Raw genomic sequence first — 14,404 nt, 5'->3', positions numbered from 1 at the left:
ACATCTTTTGGAAGATGACCCAACACTTCAGGGATCCTGATCGTCCAATCAGATGAGGGCGTGGGAGCTGAAGACTTTCCCTCCATGCTACGTTGTCTTTTTTGGCCCCACGTACATCCATCACACATTTAAAATTAAGAATACAATAATCATAAAACCAGGATTAAGATGTGTGAAAGTGTGAAGGTGAGTTGGTGAACAGAGCAGGGAAATATATGCAAAACAGGTTTATGTGGAGTACGTGTTGTGGCAAGCCATCATCCATTCACACCGATTGGCAATGATGCAACAAACTGATGGCGCCTGGCGGAAAATCGTCAGTAAACAACTGATGCAACAGTTCAGAAAATCACTTCTGATTCAAGTCAGTGTAACGATGTGTAATATGTTACGTGAGGCTGACATGTTTCAAGATGGGATGTTCGTCGACGGGTTTGTGCTGCACCCAACATGCTGAACAGGGACCCGTGTCTCTGTAGAGCGAGAGACTTCTCGCACCACAAGTCACACTCACAGTACTATTTAATTATGTTTTTCTGAGTCTTAGCTTGTTAGATGGTGTTATTTTTCAGGTTTATTGAATGACCTCTCAGGTGACCTTTCACTAATCTTTTTATTAGACATTAAAACGCACTGTTGAAAGATGACGTTAATGATGATGATGAACTTTTACTTCAAAGTAGCAATACCATGCTGCATAAATACTCTGTTACAAGTAAATGTCACATAAAAGTATAATAGTAAAAGCATCACAATGTACCTAAAAAAACAAATTTTGCAAAATAGGACCGTTCAAATTAATGTATGATAATTATTGGATTATGGTCATTTATTCATTAATGAATCACTTAGTATTGCATCTGGTAAATATAATTTTCCCTGGGATAAATAGTCTTATTACTATTGTAATATCATGATTTATTTGTTGATAACATTTTGTAATCTTAATCTGACTCTGTAAAGTATCTAGTGACTAAAGTTATCAATGAACGTAGTGGAGGAAGTAGACCACTGGAGTTCATTAACATCGAGTAATTGATCACTTCTTCATCAGTGTACTGCAGGTTATGTGTGTTGTTTTTGTGTTGTTACAGTGTGTTGTTCCATGTGTGTTTCAGGCTGTTTGAACAGCTTGACAATCCCACTGATGAAACTTGACCCAGGTTTGTTTACCTTTGTGTGTCTGTCTCTGAACGTGTTTGTGTTGGTGTCAGGTTCACAGCTGATGTGTCTCCCTCCTATAAGGAAGAAGAGACATCTCTCTCCTGCAAGACTCTCACAGGTTTGTTAAATTCTGCATCAGAGCAGAAACACACACAGTAACACACACACACACACACACACACACACACACACACACACACACACACACACACACACACACACACACACACATACACACACATGCGTGCAGCTGCTTCTGTTCAAACAAGTCTCAGAAATCCCTGGAGCTTCCTGAAGTTTTAATTTCCCATCAGTTGAACATATTTTCCGATTTATATTATGCATTTAATTTTACTCACAAATAATGATCCACAGATTCAAATCATTTTTAATATGTGTAAAGTTGAGTGGTGATTAATGTAAAAAATAAGAACATTTTTGCATTAAGCTCCACTTCACACAGATTCAAATTGTCATTATTAGAGGAGCAGAAAGTCTTTAGATCAGCTACTTTTTGAGGTTTTGATCAAACCTGATTCTGAAAAAAATTATTATTTAGATCCGTCATGTAGATAATAAGCCTTTATAAATAGACACTGCTCTTCCTGTGTAGATGGTAATAATTACCATATAAATAAATAGCTTTTTAAATCATATTGTGCTTAACAGCCACATGAAATCAAATAAACTTCTGTCTGTGAGAAAAAAGGAAAAAATGTTAACCAACACAACCATCAGCTGAGGCAAATGTCATAAAACTAGTTATTAGAGCATAAATGAGCTTCAAACCATGAAACATAATCTTAAAAGCTTATTTGATGTTCTCCGTCTCCCTCATTGAAAAATACAAAATCTATTAATATGCAAATATTTTCCATTTCAGAAGTTTAAATGCTGAGTTACTTCACTGTAAAGTCCATGCTCACTGCAAACTCATTAAAGTTGTGGTATAAAAACGCTCTAAAACTGACAAAAAACGTGAGACGTGAATATACTTAACAAAAAGTGTGATTCGTTAACGGAAAAGTAAGTCTAAGTAAGTAAAACAAATGGCTGGGAGGAAGCTGTGTGGTCCGTGGTGGAGGGAGTGGCCGCTGCATCGTGTTGTGCTGGAAAAACAAAGACAGAACGCACGAGCCGCAACGACGACTTGTGAGGCTCGAGCTGTCACGCACGAGGCACACAGGTGTGTCCAATCAAGGCCACTGATTAATCCCCAATCAGGTCTGCAGCCCCGGAGAAAGACTGCACAGACACAGCGGAGAAACCAAACACATGCAGCGTGGATTAGCGAGTTTTCAGCAGCGCTGGTCTGCAGTTATTATTAACTAACTCATCACATCGGAGGGGGAAGTGGAAATGTGGTGCGTGAATTACATCAGATCACTCGCTATCGAGGGACATTACCCTAATTCATGACAGGAGGTCATAACAGAACTAAGCAGAACAGACCCTCCTGGAAATGCACTCATGCTTTATTTCAAGAAAGTTTAGTCTTTTCTCTTCAATTCAAAGTTAACTTCCCACCATCAAATGTGCACATCAAAATCTGGAAGCAGTAATGCAGAAGTGAGAACACTGGGTGGTTGGAGTTCCTGAGTTTAGGTTATGATCTACTTTAATGTCAATGAACGGAGATCGATTATTGGAACTGATGTATCATTGATCAAAACCTGTAAAAAACAACAACACCCTGAACAAGCTTCTGGCTATTTGAATGAATTGCCATTTTAAAAATAGTTTGCCATCTTCACATGGAAGGACAATAAATATGAAATGTGAAAGATAGTTGGAATAATTATTTGTACATAAAAAAATGTAATGTACATTTGATAATTGTTATATGCAGTGCTTTGGTTTAAAAGTATTTTAAATCCATAATTTAATACTTCTATATAAGTGTTTGGACTATTTGAACCGTGAGGGAAAAACACAAAGCAAGGAGCCACAGAATCCAGTCAACCTAGTTTGGTCGAGTTTATTATTTTACATTTTTTCTGAATGAATACTCTCAAGAGAAAGCCGAAGGAAAAGAGTTTCACTCACACATAATGCAGTTTGAGCAGCAAGAGAAATACAATCAAACACATGGGAAACAGACATCAACAATGTGTTATGTGCAGACATCCCACCAGTACCATACAGATCCGTTATAAAACTACAATGTTTGTTTTTTATTCTACCACCACCCACTAACTAAATAATTATCGTGTAAACGTTGTGGATGATTTTTACATTATTATTTTTAGTCTAAAGCCCACATTTTCAAGCTGATCCTGGTAAAAGGGACAAAATGGGTTTTTACATTTGTGCTAATCTCCAGGTTTCAAACAGAAAATCTCTTCAGAAGATAAATATTTTGGAGCTTAAAATATGACCCATGCAAAGAATCCACTGTAAACACATATAGGGGACGCAGCATTAGGTAGCCAAAGTGATTTCTTTTGCTTCTGATGCGACATCAGAAGATCTCCCCACCAAGGAGCTCTCGCTCCGACACATTCACCGTCTCGTTTGTCCTCCTCAGCTCTCTTCTAAGTGCAAACTTCCCAAACTTCTTTCGTCCGCCTCTGCATCTACAGCTCGTAGGCTGTCCTCCCATCTCTTTTTTTCAACCTTAAAAAAATAAAAATTCAAATCCCTAAAAGGTCTTAACATTAAACATGCTACCATAATACAAAAACGGTTCTTTAAATCTAGTCTCTCAGCATTTTAAACACTCTAAAACCCAGGAAGCTATTATCAGGTAAACATATTATAATTTACATTAAAAGGAAGGAAATACTGAATGACATGGACAAGGTGTATCTTATTATCACTAAGATCAAAGTACCAAACAAAAGAAAAGGTAATTGATAGGTCACAGCAAGCCGATGTAGCTGATGATTTGTTTTCATAATAAACTGTGAGAATATGGCATTTTATTCCAACAGAAACCAACCCCCCTCCGCTAAGTTAAAACAAAAAAAAACAGTCTTTTTGGATTGGGTGTGTAAATCTTGCAGATGCTGTAGTCCTGCAAGATTGGAGTGATGGGATCTCATGAGACCCTGCTGGTTTTGTTGATCGTGTCTTTTCAGTTTAGTTGGAGTGTTTGTGCAGAAAACGTAAAAGGCAGCAAGTAAAAGACTCTCGGGTCCAGTCACATGTAGGTAGTGCGTGGTTTGGTTTGGGGTGAACTGGTCACGTGCTGCAGTCGAGGGTGTCATGGCTAAAAGGTGCTCCGAGTGTTAATCAACAACAGTCAGCTTACAGTCTTATAAAAGTTTGCTCGGGACCAGCGTCATGATGATTCCCAGCTGAAAACGTTTGGCTAACATTGGAAGGTGTTGGGTGGAGTGTATTTGCTTTCAGATGAAGGTGGAGTCCATGGTGCTGGTGTCTTGCACACTGCGGGCTCGAGCCTCGAAAAGCTGTTTTATCAACGCCGACTTCTCCTGCTCCAGCTGGGCGATCCGCTCGCTCCTCTCCGTCACCTCCTTCATGTAAAGAAGGAAAATAAATGAAGTGAGTGACTGAAAATCGAGGCACTGACTGGAAACTCTTAGTGATCTCTGTCTAATGATGTCGAACGTGTCGAACCTGAGTGAGAAGTCGGTTCTGGTCCTTCAGTCTCTGGATGGCTTGGGGAGGAGCTGGACCCGGAGGCTGGGGGTTAGCTGCTGTCTGAGCAGAGCCGGAAGGAAAAGACTGCTGGGAACAAAGAGGGACCAGTCTTAAAGTGAAAGTGTTATCATTTACACTTACATTGAAAAGCCATGTCAGCAACTCTAATTACAGCTAAATGCTACCGCTACTAGCATATGTTTATCATGTGTAATGTTTATCACGGTCCTATTCTTGGTTTAGCATGCTAGTTTGCTAAAATGGGCTAATTTCGGTCAAACCAGTTCAACTATAAGTACAGCAGAGGCTGATGTGAATGGGAATAGTTATGACGGTATAAATGTTTTGACCATTTTCAAATTTGCAGCATGGATCCTAATAGTTTCGAAAAAAAAGTGTTGAAACATCTATAAAAACTCACATATGCATATGTCTATACATTTGATAATTCATGCATTGTATTTAGATTGCAAGAAATTGAGAAATTCTTGACAACAGGCAACACTCACAATCCCGGAGCAGGAAATAAGGTCATTTAGGCAGCGGTTGACTTCTTGCAATTTGGGTATTAGAACATTCATGCGACTCTGATTGGCTTCTGTGAAGAAATCCTGAGAGAAGAGAGCATAAAAGACAATTAAAATAATATTCAAGAGAGCAGCAAATGGTCTTAAAGATCAAGGTGACAAGCAGTAATGATGGTGTAGCCAACCAAGGACCAACTTTGGTAAAAGGAGGTTGATTTAAAGTTGTTTATAAGCAGGATACTCTAAGGAAGAACAGTGCAAAATATGTTTTTTAATACTTGAGAACATATTGTTAAGCAACCGCCAGTATATAATGAATGCAAAACCATGATATTACTGAGGCTACTGTGGGAAGAATAAACATCTGCCTCGCGTTCTATCATAAGGTATTTTACCCTGTTTGACTACTGAACATGAAGAAGACCTTCATTTTCCTTTCTGTGGGACTGGCACCAAAATCTAATACTCAGTATTTATGATTCGGTCAAACAATAAATAAATCTGTGGTTCATAGATGTTCAAAGGTTTGTATTTTTTTTTTAAATGCTATGAATCTTTATCACATATGTGCTGGAAATATCTTTTCATGATGAGATATTTGTACTTTTGTCATCCATATAGATTATCTTTTACCAGTTTTAGACCCGTGTTTGAACTGACCGCGGACTGGGAGCTCTGGCCGACCTGCCGCTGTCTCTCTGTGACATTGTGGATTTGGCCCTGGTACCAGTCGCGGGCCCGCTCCACCACCTCCAGGCCCGCCAGCAGGGAGTCCTTCTCCTGCTCCAGCTCTTTCATTTGCTTCAACTGTGTGAGTCGAAAGTTAAAGAGGAGGGTTTAGTGTTGAAAAGAGAAAACGGAGGGGGGGAGAGGGAGAGAGAAGAAATGTGATTAGGAACAGACAAAAGCGAACCTGTCTGAAGTCACTTTCAGTACAGATCTCAGAGAGACAGAGCACATTCACTGTTCATATTCATGCCATCACCAAGAGAGCTTTCAGGTCGACGCCGAGATCAAATCTAATTATTGATTTTTGGCTGCCAGCCTGCACGGGAGACAAACTCCCATCTTTTCACAAGGGCATCTGCAGCGAACTCTTTTGTGCCGGCGGAGACAATGGCGCCAAACCAATTGTGCCGAACTCTCTCCCATCCTGAAGCCTGTTTAGAGGAGCAATCAGTCCGCCGTCATGGCAACCACGCAGCAACCTAAGAATGGGGTAAACAGCACTTCAACTATGGCCACCCCAGTGTGTGTGTGTGTGTGAAAGAGAAAGAAAGATGTGTGTATGGTGTGTGTGTGTGTGTGTGTGCGCCAGCAAGGCTGCATTGAGTTGTGCTGACCAGGCTGTCCATGCAGCACACTGCCACAGGCCTCATTGCTGGCATTCAGCCACCTGGTGTGTCAAGCTTTCTGTCCACCCGTCATGTCCCCCGTGTCGCTCCGTACATTCCTCTGATCATCGCTCATCAGTGCTGTTAAAAACACAGCCGTGCTCCTACACAGCGATGCGTGTTGCCAAAGTCAACTAAAACAGGACAAAAGATTTCAAGAGTCTCATAGCACACTCGGTTTTTAAATATGTGGGCTCTTTCCTGAAGCCCAAAGTGAGAGTACATAGAAAGGAAGGGGGAGTTGGGGGGGAAGAGGAGGGGGTCGGACGGGTAGGGTGTCTAGAATGAAGCATGACCCGGTGTCAGGCTGCTTGAATGTGTGGTCGTCTACAAGCAGGAACTGTTTAAAAAGAGAGAGAGAGAGAGAGAAAAAAAGAAAGAAAACACAGAGAGAGAGAGGGGAGCAGAACAGCAGATGGCTGAAAGTGTGCGGAAAATATGTGCATGTATGTTTGTGTGCTGGCTGAATGAACAATGAATGCACACAACAACACACATACAATAACATGACACCCGTTGCATAAGCTGTTGAGGTAAAAACACAAAGAAGAACAAACGATCGTTCAACTACAAAGCACCGTGAAACAGTGTGGACCGAACCTTGAAGAGCTACAATGCAACAGCAGATCAGTGGCAACGCACAAGTCCAACAGTCACCAAAACAAAGATGTTTAGAGCTGCAACTAACAAGTATTTACATGCACATGTCCACTTTTTTTTTCTGATTATTCGATTTAATTGTTATAGACAGTATAAAATCCTTTGTTTTGAAGAGAAAAGCAGCAAAACGAAACCAGGATCTATTCACATTTTCTTTCTTTATCAATGACTTATGTCAATTCAATTGTGTCAATAAAATTATCAACTCTTTTCAGCCTTATCCAAAACCTGAAGCTCTGCAATAGTACAACCGGTTAAGGCTAACATCACTAACACTTACACTAACAATCACTTAATATATGAAATCTTAAAAAAAATACAGTTAAAAATAATACAACTTCCTGCTTGTTTTGTCAAACGATCAGTCCATAATTCAAATATATTTAATGATAATGATGTGAAGGAGAAAAAAATATTAACTCCTCACATTTTGCATGGTAAACAAAATCACAAATTGTCGGAGATAAAATTCTGGCAATCTACTAAACGATTAATCAGCTACAACAATACCTCAGCAGGTCCCTAAAACTAGACCAAATAAATAGTTTATCCTCTTCAACATCAAACACCGAATTCCTCCAATTCTACATGTGTCAGGGGTCACAATTAAATGTCAAAACAACTGTCTTCAAATCCTGAAATGCACATAACCAACTCAAAGACGAACTTAAAGTTTTTATCTTCTACAAACACCTCTCTCCGTTTCCTTCTCTGTCTCTCTCTCCCTCTCGTGCTACTCACCCAAAGGAAAAAGTGCAGGGCCTTGCTGCTGTACAGGCTACTGCTGAGGGGGATGAAGACGGTCGTGTATGCCGCCAACACAGCCGTCCAGGCCGGGCCGGGCCGGCCGAGCGAGTCCTCTACTTCTATCCGGCCCCTGGGCCCGACCCGGCTCACTACCATCAGGGCAGCAGCGGGCCAAGGCGGCCTTGGTGGGAGGGCCAGGGGGAAAGGGGGAGGAGGAGAGGGGCAGGGAGGGAGTGAGAAGGAGGGGAGCCGGCCAGTCAGCCTCTCCAGACACGGAGGCCAAAGGGGGGAAAAAGAGACGGAGACGGCGACACAAACGGGGGAAAGAAAGAGGGAGAGGAGGCAAGCGAGAGAGAGTGAGAAATGGTGAGGCAGACGGAGAGAGACGAAGAGTGAAGGGAGGCATGAGGTCCCGACTGGAGGGTGGGAGGGGCAGAATGAGGGGGAGGCAGAGGGGCGAGGGAGGGGAGGGGAATGTGGGGGCCAATAGCGAGTGAACTGGAGAAGAGCCTCTAGAGAAAACCTCTTCCTGGAAACATGCTTCCACTGTTTACTTTCCCATATCCATAAATTATTTTTCCCCCTCCTTCTCACTCCGTCCCTGCCCCTCTATCTTTAAAAGCCCCAATTTCTGTCATAATCAATCCCACTGAAGTTCATTTTAATTTAGTTGACAGAAATGATGATCTCAATGGGCGGGGTAACAGAACCCACTGATTGCCAACAGCGTTGAAAAGCTGTATTATAAACCAAAAGTTTACATTACAGCGTTCTGAGCTATAGTAACTTTATGCATTAAAATCAACCAAACAGCACTGAGTTTGGTGTCTTATTGTCAAATCTCCACTGAGATATAACATCAGACAACCAGAGATGTGCAGATTTATTTTGTTTGTCGGGACAGTTCTACCTGTGAAGACCACAGGTTTTCAAATGAAGGGATATTTTTGAAGAAGCTGGTTTGAAATGGTGGGTGCAGTTGTTGAACAGGGTTCTTCACACGTAAACAGAAACTGGGTGGATCCACTGAAGACTCATGTATCACTATTATCATCCCACGACCTGGTTTGCTGTTCAACCAGTTGTTAATGAAAATATGCATTCATGTACACATTACTGACATTCAGAACGGTTTCTAACTAAAACGTGAGTAAGACTACGGCCCAGGTCTGGCCCTTTTTACGACGCAGACGGTTTAAATGTGTGTGTGTGTGTGTGTGTGTGTGTGTGTTTACCAACCATTCCGTAATCCACTCCGTTGGATATGGTATGCCGCCTCTGCTCTTCCCGACTCCGCCCGTGTCGCCTGGAGCCACCATTAAATCCTGTTGCTGATTCGCTCTGAGATCTTGGTAAACCTGATCTTACGACACCTAAAGAAACAAACAATACAGATTTAATAGATTTCAACACTCTAGTCTGGTATGCACTTTGTAATAACTGCAGTTTTGATAACTGTATTTACAGTACAGGGTAAACATACTTTGGGCAATCTTTAATGAAAACATTTGAAAATGTGACTTACTCTAAACATTTAGGCAATTAAAAATGTGCAACTTTACTGGTGGCAATGAAGGTTATGACAGCTTTTTTCATACGATGGTTTTATCATATACTGAATGTAAAATTATGTATTTTTCTTTCTACAGAGAGAAACACTCAAAGTGCATAATCTTAAAAAATGTGAGTCTAAAAATTCCTAATGGTAAAAAATATTATAATGATTTATTAGACAATAGTTTAAATGAGTGTACTGTTTTAGATTATTGGTACATTTTCAGTCCCTGGTCTATAAAATGTTAGATTAAATTTCAATGAGCAAAATTACTCCATCTGCAGACAAAACAGTAACGAGGAATACCAGGAAAACCACAAGAGAAACATTAGTTTTGCTGATAAGGACTTGGAGTTTCCAGTTTACACCACCAGAGGGAGCTGCAGCCAATGTGTCTAGAAGCTGAACTCAATCATGGTCCCTTGTTAAAGTACTTGACTGAGGAGGAGACATAAATATGTTAGATATCCGAGTTTAAACATACTGTGGGGAGAACATCTCAGAAAGCCGAACGAGACAGTGCAACCTACTTCAGTTAAAGGAGGTCCTTGTATCAGGCGTCACTTTTTTGGCTGCAGTGAAGTTGGGATGTTTGCTTTGTTGTGATCAAGAGACAGACTTATGTTGATTTTAGAAAACCACAAAGAAGATCATGTGATATGATTGAAAGTTCCAAAACGGCTACTAAAAATACTTATTGTTGAACTTGTTCCATGAGCTGCCGTATCCAAACTCAAAAACAAACTTTGAAACCCAACTCGGTTATTCCAAAGATAACACACAAAAAGATTTCCCTGCTTGATTCCCCTTAAACTCGCATAAATGTTTCTGAGAATTTCCCATCATTCCACAGCTGAAATATGTGCAGCTCTGATGAAGTGGAGAGTGGAAGTAGCAGGACTTTTGTGGTGATGTCCAGGGTGTTGGGCAGGATTTCACCACTGCTGTGATTCAGTGAGCCCTGGCCTTTCTGCTGTAATCTGGTCTAATCCAACCGGGTTTGGCTGCATGCAAGAGATTACTGCACAGACGCCGCTGGTCTGCTGGTGGACTACCCAAACAAAGTGAGTGGACATAGTATCAAACACTTATGTGTTTTTGGATACACTGTCTCATTCTAAAAGGATTTCCCTTAATGAAAGCTCACAAAAAAAGTACACAAAAGTATTTGAACTTTAGGCAACATGGCGTATCTGTCCATCTACCCATTATAGAAAACCACTGTACTAGTGTAGAAAGTGGTGTAAGCAGTGAACGCCTCGAGGGCTCGACAGAGCGAGTGTGGGAGAGTCTCACTCTTACAGCTCTAGACAGGCCTGGCTTTCCAGAGAGCAGGCAAACTCAGACCGACTCGCTGAGCGTGTGTGTGGTGTGTGGTGTGTGTGTGTGTGTGTTTGAGAAGGAATAGATCATGTGAAATAAATGTTGTATGATTGTGAGAGGACGAGAAACAAAAGTGACTTTGTAAGTGAGTGAGAGCCTGTATGAACGAGATAATGAGCAGGCAATGTATCAGCAGCAGCTCCTACATCCAGCTCACCAGGGCTAAAATGAACATGCAATCAGACCATCACCCGTTCCTGAGTCAGAGGGGTCATGGCAAGGATTACTGTGCTCCCTCAAACCTTCAAGATAGATAAATGTCTGCAGGAATGTCTGACACGACCTCTGACCTGACCTGGGGTTAACAACGGCAATTATTCAACTAGTCACCCACCATTGCGGCAGAGGCCCTTTAACAGGGTCTGTTTAAGCTGTGACATAACACTGAGACTTGAGAAGTGCGTTTTCAAAACCCAACAATGACTTTTGTTGACCCCCTAATGAGAATTCAGGAAATACTTCCTTTTAAAGTTGCCATGTTTACCTTTGTGGGGCTCCTTCTGGATGACAATTACTGACCTGCAAATACAAGCCCTCTGCAGACATTGTGCACTTGTGTGTATATCATGGACCAATGCATCCAATTAAATTAGAATATGAGATCGAAGCTGGCAAGACTGAAGTGGACACATCAACACAGGAATGCATGCAATCAATTGGCTTGCTCATGGATTCAGTGTTATGTGTATTTGTTCTGTGGGTATTTAGGCACACAGCAGCTCTACTTCTAACTCAATCTCATGCACATTTTCTTGGTGTCCAAATAAGAGTTTGTCTTTGTTTTAAGTCAGTAGCATATTGAAACTGAGAGACAAACAAAAAGTGGGATGGCAGTGAAATAAAGATGTAACTGCAGGCAGTAGCATCTTGCATGGATATTTTGATTATGCAGATGCAACGTTTTCTTTTTCATATCAGATAAATGCAATATCTTTGACTTTCGGACAGACAGTCAGACCAATCAAGCAATTTAAAGACCTCACCATTGGCTTTTTGAGCTAAACATTAATAGAAAAAAAAATAACCAACAGATAAAAACAATATTTGCAGCTCTAAAAAACATTGATAATCCATCCCTCATTAATAAAAGAGGGATGGCAGTAGAGAGAACTGCATGACAGCAACCGCTTGGTTGAGCTGTTGATTGGCAGATGAGGTTTGTATTTTGGAATAAGAGTGTTATATCTGGATTTTGACAGACAGGGGTTTAACTATTGACATAAGTCTTCCATGAACTCAGTAAACTGGTTCAAAAACCCATCTCTCACACGCACGCACGCACGCACACACACACACACACACACACACACACACACACACACACACACACACACACACACACACACACACACGGAACCACTTACTTGGTTCTTGGAGCTGCGGGGACTCCAGAGCCAGCGACTCAATGGACCTGACCCTGCTCTGCTGGGGCTGTGTGGGTTTGGTGGCATGCCCCGGGTCGGCCCGGTAACACCCGCCTCCCGGAGCGACAGAATGCTGCTCCAAAGTCCGCCCGGACCTCTCGAAGACCGGGCCGTACCGCGCAGGTCCACACGCGGGGTACCCGGGCCCCACCTCCTCTGGCCTGCCGCGGCTTTGCAGGGAGGACGCCCGGTGCTGCAGGGTGTTGGTCACGTTGCTCGGCCCCAGCGGACGGACCTTGTTCTCAACCCGGGTCCCAACACTGCATGTGGACAGCGGTGCGGGTTTCTGGGGCTGCTTTGGTGCCTGCTGCGGGTGCACGGCAGCCTGGGCCCTGAAGTGTGCGCTGTGCTCCGGGTTGAGCATCGAGTAGCGCAGCCCCGCAACGAAGCGCTCGAAGGTGAGGCAGCCATGCGGCGGGGTGACCCTCCTGAGGCAGCTCAGCACCCCGCCGGGAAGATCCTGGGTGTCCGCCCCCTGCCAGCGGGTCTCGATCTCCGAGATGTGGACATAGCCCCGTCCAGCGTCATCCAAAATGTCAAACAGTGTCCTCAGGCTGAGCAGGAAGGCTTTGGGCAGGCCATCTGTTGAATACTCCGTCTCTTTCGGGTGCATTTTGACACTTTTAAAGCCCTCCGCATTGCCGTGAAACACTTCTTTTCTTGCTCCAACTCGGCCGTAAATCGCCGAAGTCCCGTTCAATTTGCAGCCCTGGTCGGTCGCTATCAAAGCCATGAATGCAATGATACTCTAAACGACTAATCAATCAAAAACACACCAAAACGAGTTGGCTAACTTTATATTAACACACAGCCGAATAATGACGAATAATACAAAGCATATACGCGTACTAAGCAGCAAAATACATCTCATAAAACCGCGTTTTAACCTAAAATGTGCTCTGTATTTAACCGTTTTGGTTGCCTACCTTCCCGTCGAAACTCCCCTGCTCTTTGAGCCATACTTTCCTTTTTCTAGAGAGGACCGCCCTTCAAACGGCTGTGCGCGAGCGTCCCGGGACCAGCTATTGGCCGCGGTGTGCACGAGCTCGACGCTCATTGGTCCAGGCCTGAGGTAGGCTCCAGTTTGAGTTGTGCTTTTGTTATTACTAATGCTGAGACGTTATTCATAAAGGCTGGATTTTATTATCCCCCTCCACATAATCAGAAAGAGCTGGATAAACTATCACCTTACAGCCCCACACGCAGCCGCCATGAGGAACACAGGGCCTTTGTTTCACAATGAAAAAAATTAAAAATTTGGATGGAAGTCATTTTAATGAGTAAATAGTTCACCCTTTTATGTTCATTAAAAGTCTCCAAATGCACCATTGTCATTCATTGTAAAACCCAGGTGTAATGTGAAAACTAAATAGCCCAATCCAGGGATTTTTGTGGAGCTCATACAACATGTTATAAAAATATAGTGTTCAATGACAAAAGAACAAAAAGGCTGGAAATGCTGAATTTGCTGTTGTTCCATGAAGTACGTAAAGTAGCTGTTGCCATTTTTATTGATGTGCACGTTTTATTGAGTGCAATATTGTACACACATCCTTGCTTTTAAGACTGTTATCGTTCATAATCCTCTTCTATAATTCCAAATAGTCTTATTTTCCGTCTTTGTATGCATTTTGAAGTAACCACTGATTTGTAACAGGTTATAATTAAAGCATCAACCTATTATTAGCTTCTATCACGTGACAACAAAGACAATGTATAATCCTATCTAAATAAAGTGTGAACTGTGTTTCTTCCTCCCTCCAAAGCAGCATCAGTTGTGAGACAACGTACTGTGATGTATGTGAAGGTTTTCTCTCATTCGAGCAGGAACGCTGCATTCCACATCCCTGCACACAACTCACATCCAACTTTCATTTGAATCATTTTTTCTTTTCCTTAGGGATGAGTCACGCAAGAGAAACTCTCTGTCTCTGCACAGACCCG

At 42.2% G+C, this 14,404-nt stretch overlaps 1 protein-coding gene across 2 annotated transcripts; it reads right to left on the bottom strand.

Annotated features, from left to right (window-relative positions):
- Positions 1–3,136: 3,136 nt before the first annotated feature.
- Positions 3,137–13,387, bottom strand: sapcd2 (suppressor APC domain containing 2). Of its 2 annotated transcripts, none has more exons than XM_068574802.1 (6): positions 12,401–13,387; positions 9,338–9,471; positions 5,958–6,104; positions 5,280–5,381; positions 4,747–4,857; positions 3,137–4,643 (listed from the first exon to the last, which is right to left on the bottom strand). In XM_068574802.1, the coding sequence occupies exons 1-6, from the start codon at positions 13,191–13,193 to the stop codon at positions 4,515–4,517; spliced, it is 1,416 nt and encodes a 471-aa protein (XP_068430903.1). In that variant the 5' UTR covers positions 13,194–13,387; the 3' UTR covers positions 3,137–4,514. The 2 variants fall into 2 exon arrangements, with proteins under 2 accessions (XP_068430903.1, XP_068430904.1); XM_068574803.1 differs by having other exon boundaries at positions 4,747–4,854.
- Between the last annotated feature and the right edge of the window lie 1,017 nt (positions 13,388–14,404).

Source organism: Clinocottus analis, unplaced genomic scaffold (genome assembly GCF_023055335.1).
Source record: "Clinocottus analis isolate CAN_PGR_092001 unplaced genomic scaffold, fCliAna1.0.p SCAF_13, whole genome shotgun sequence".
NCBI lineage: Eukaryota > Metazoa > Chordata > Actinopteri > Perciformes > Cottidae > Clinocottus > Clinocottus analis.
Note: the sequence above shows the minus strand (reverse complement) of the source record. Positions and strands in the feature narration are given on the sequence as shown.

Bases quoted from the DNA above. Each gene is read 5' to 3' on its own strand.
- sapcd2 (XM_068574802.1), bottom strand. From the start codon at position 13,193: ATGGCTTTGATAGCGACCGACCAGGGCTGCAAATTGAACGGGACTTCG. The intron at 9,472-12,400 runs GTAAGTGGTTCC...TTGTTTCTTTAG, and splicing joins CCCGCAGCTCCAAGAACCAA to GTGTCGTAAGATCAGGTTTA. The intron at 5,382-5,957 runs GTCAGTTCAAAC...CTCTTCTCTCAG, and splicing joins GCCAGAGCTCCCAGTCCGCG to GATTTCTTCACAGAAGCCAA.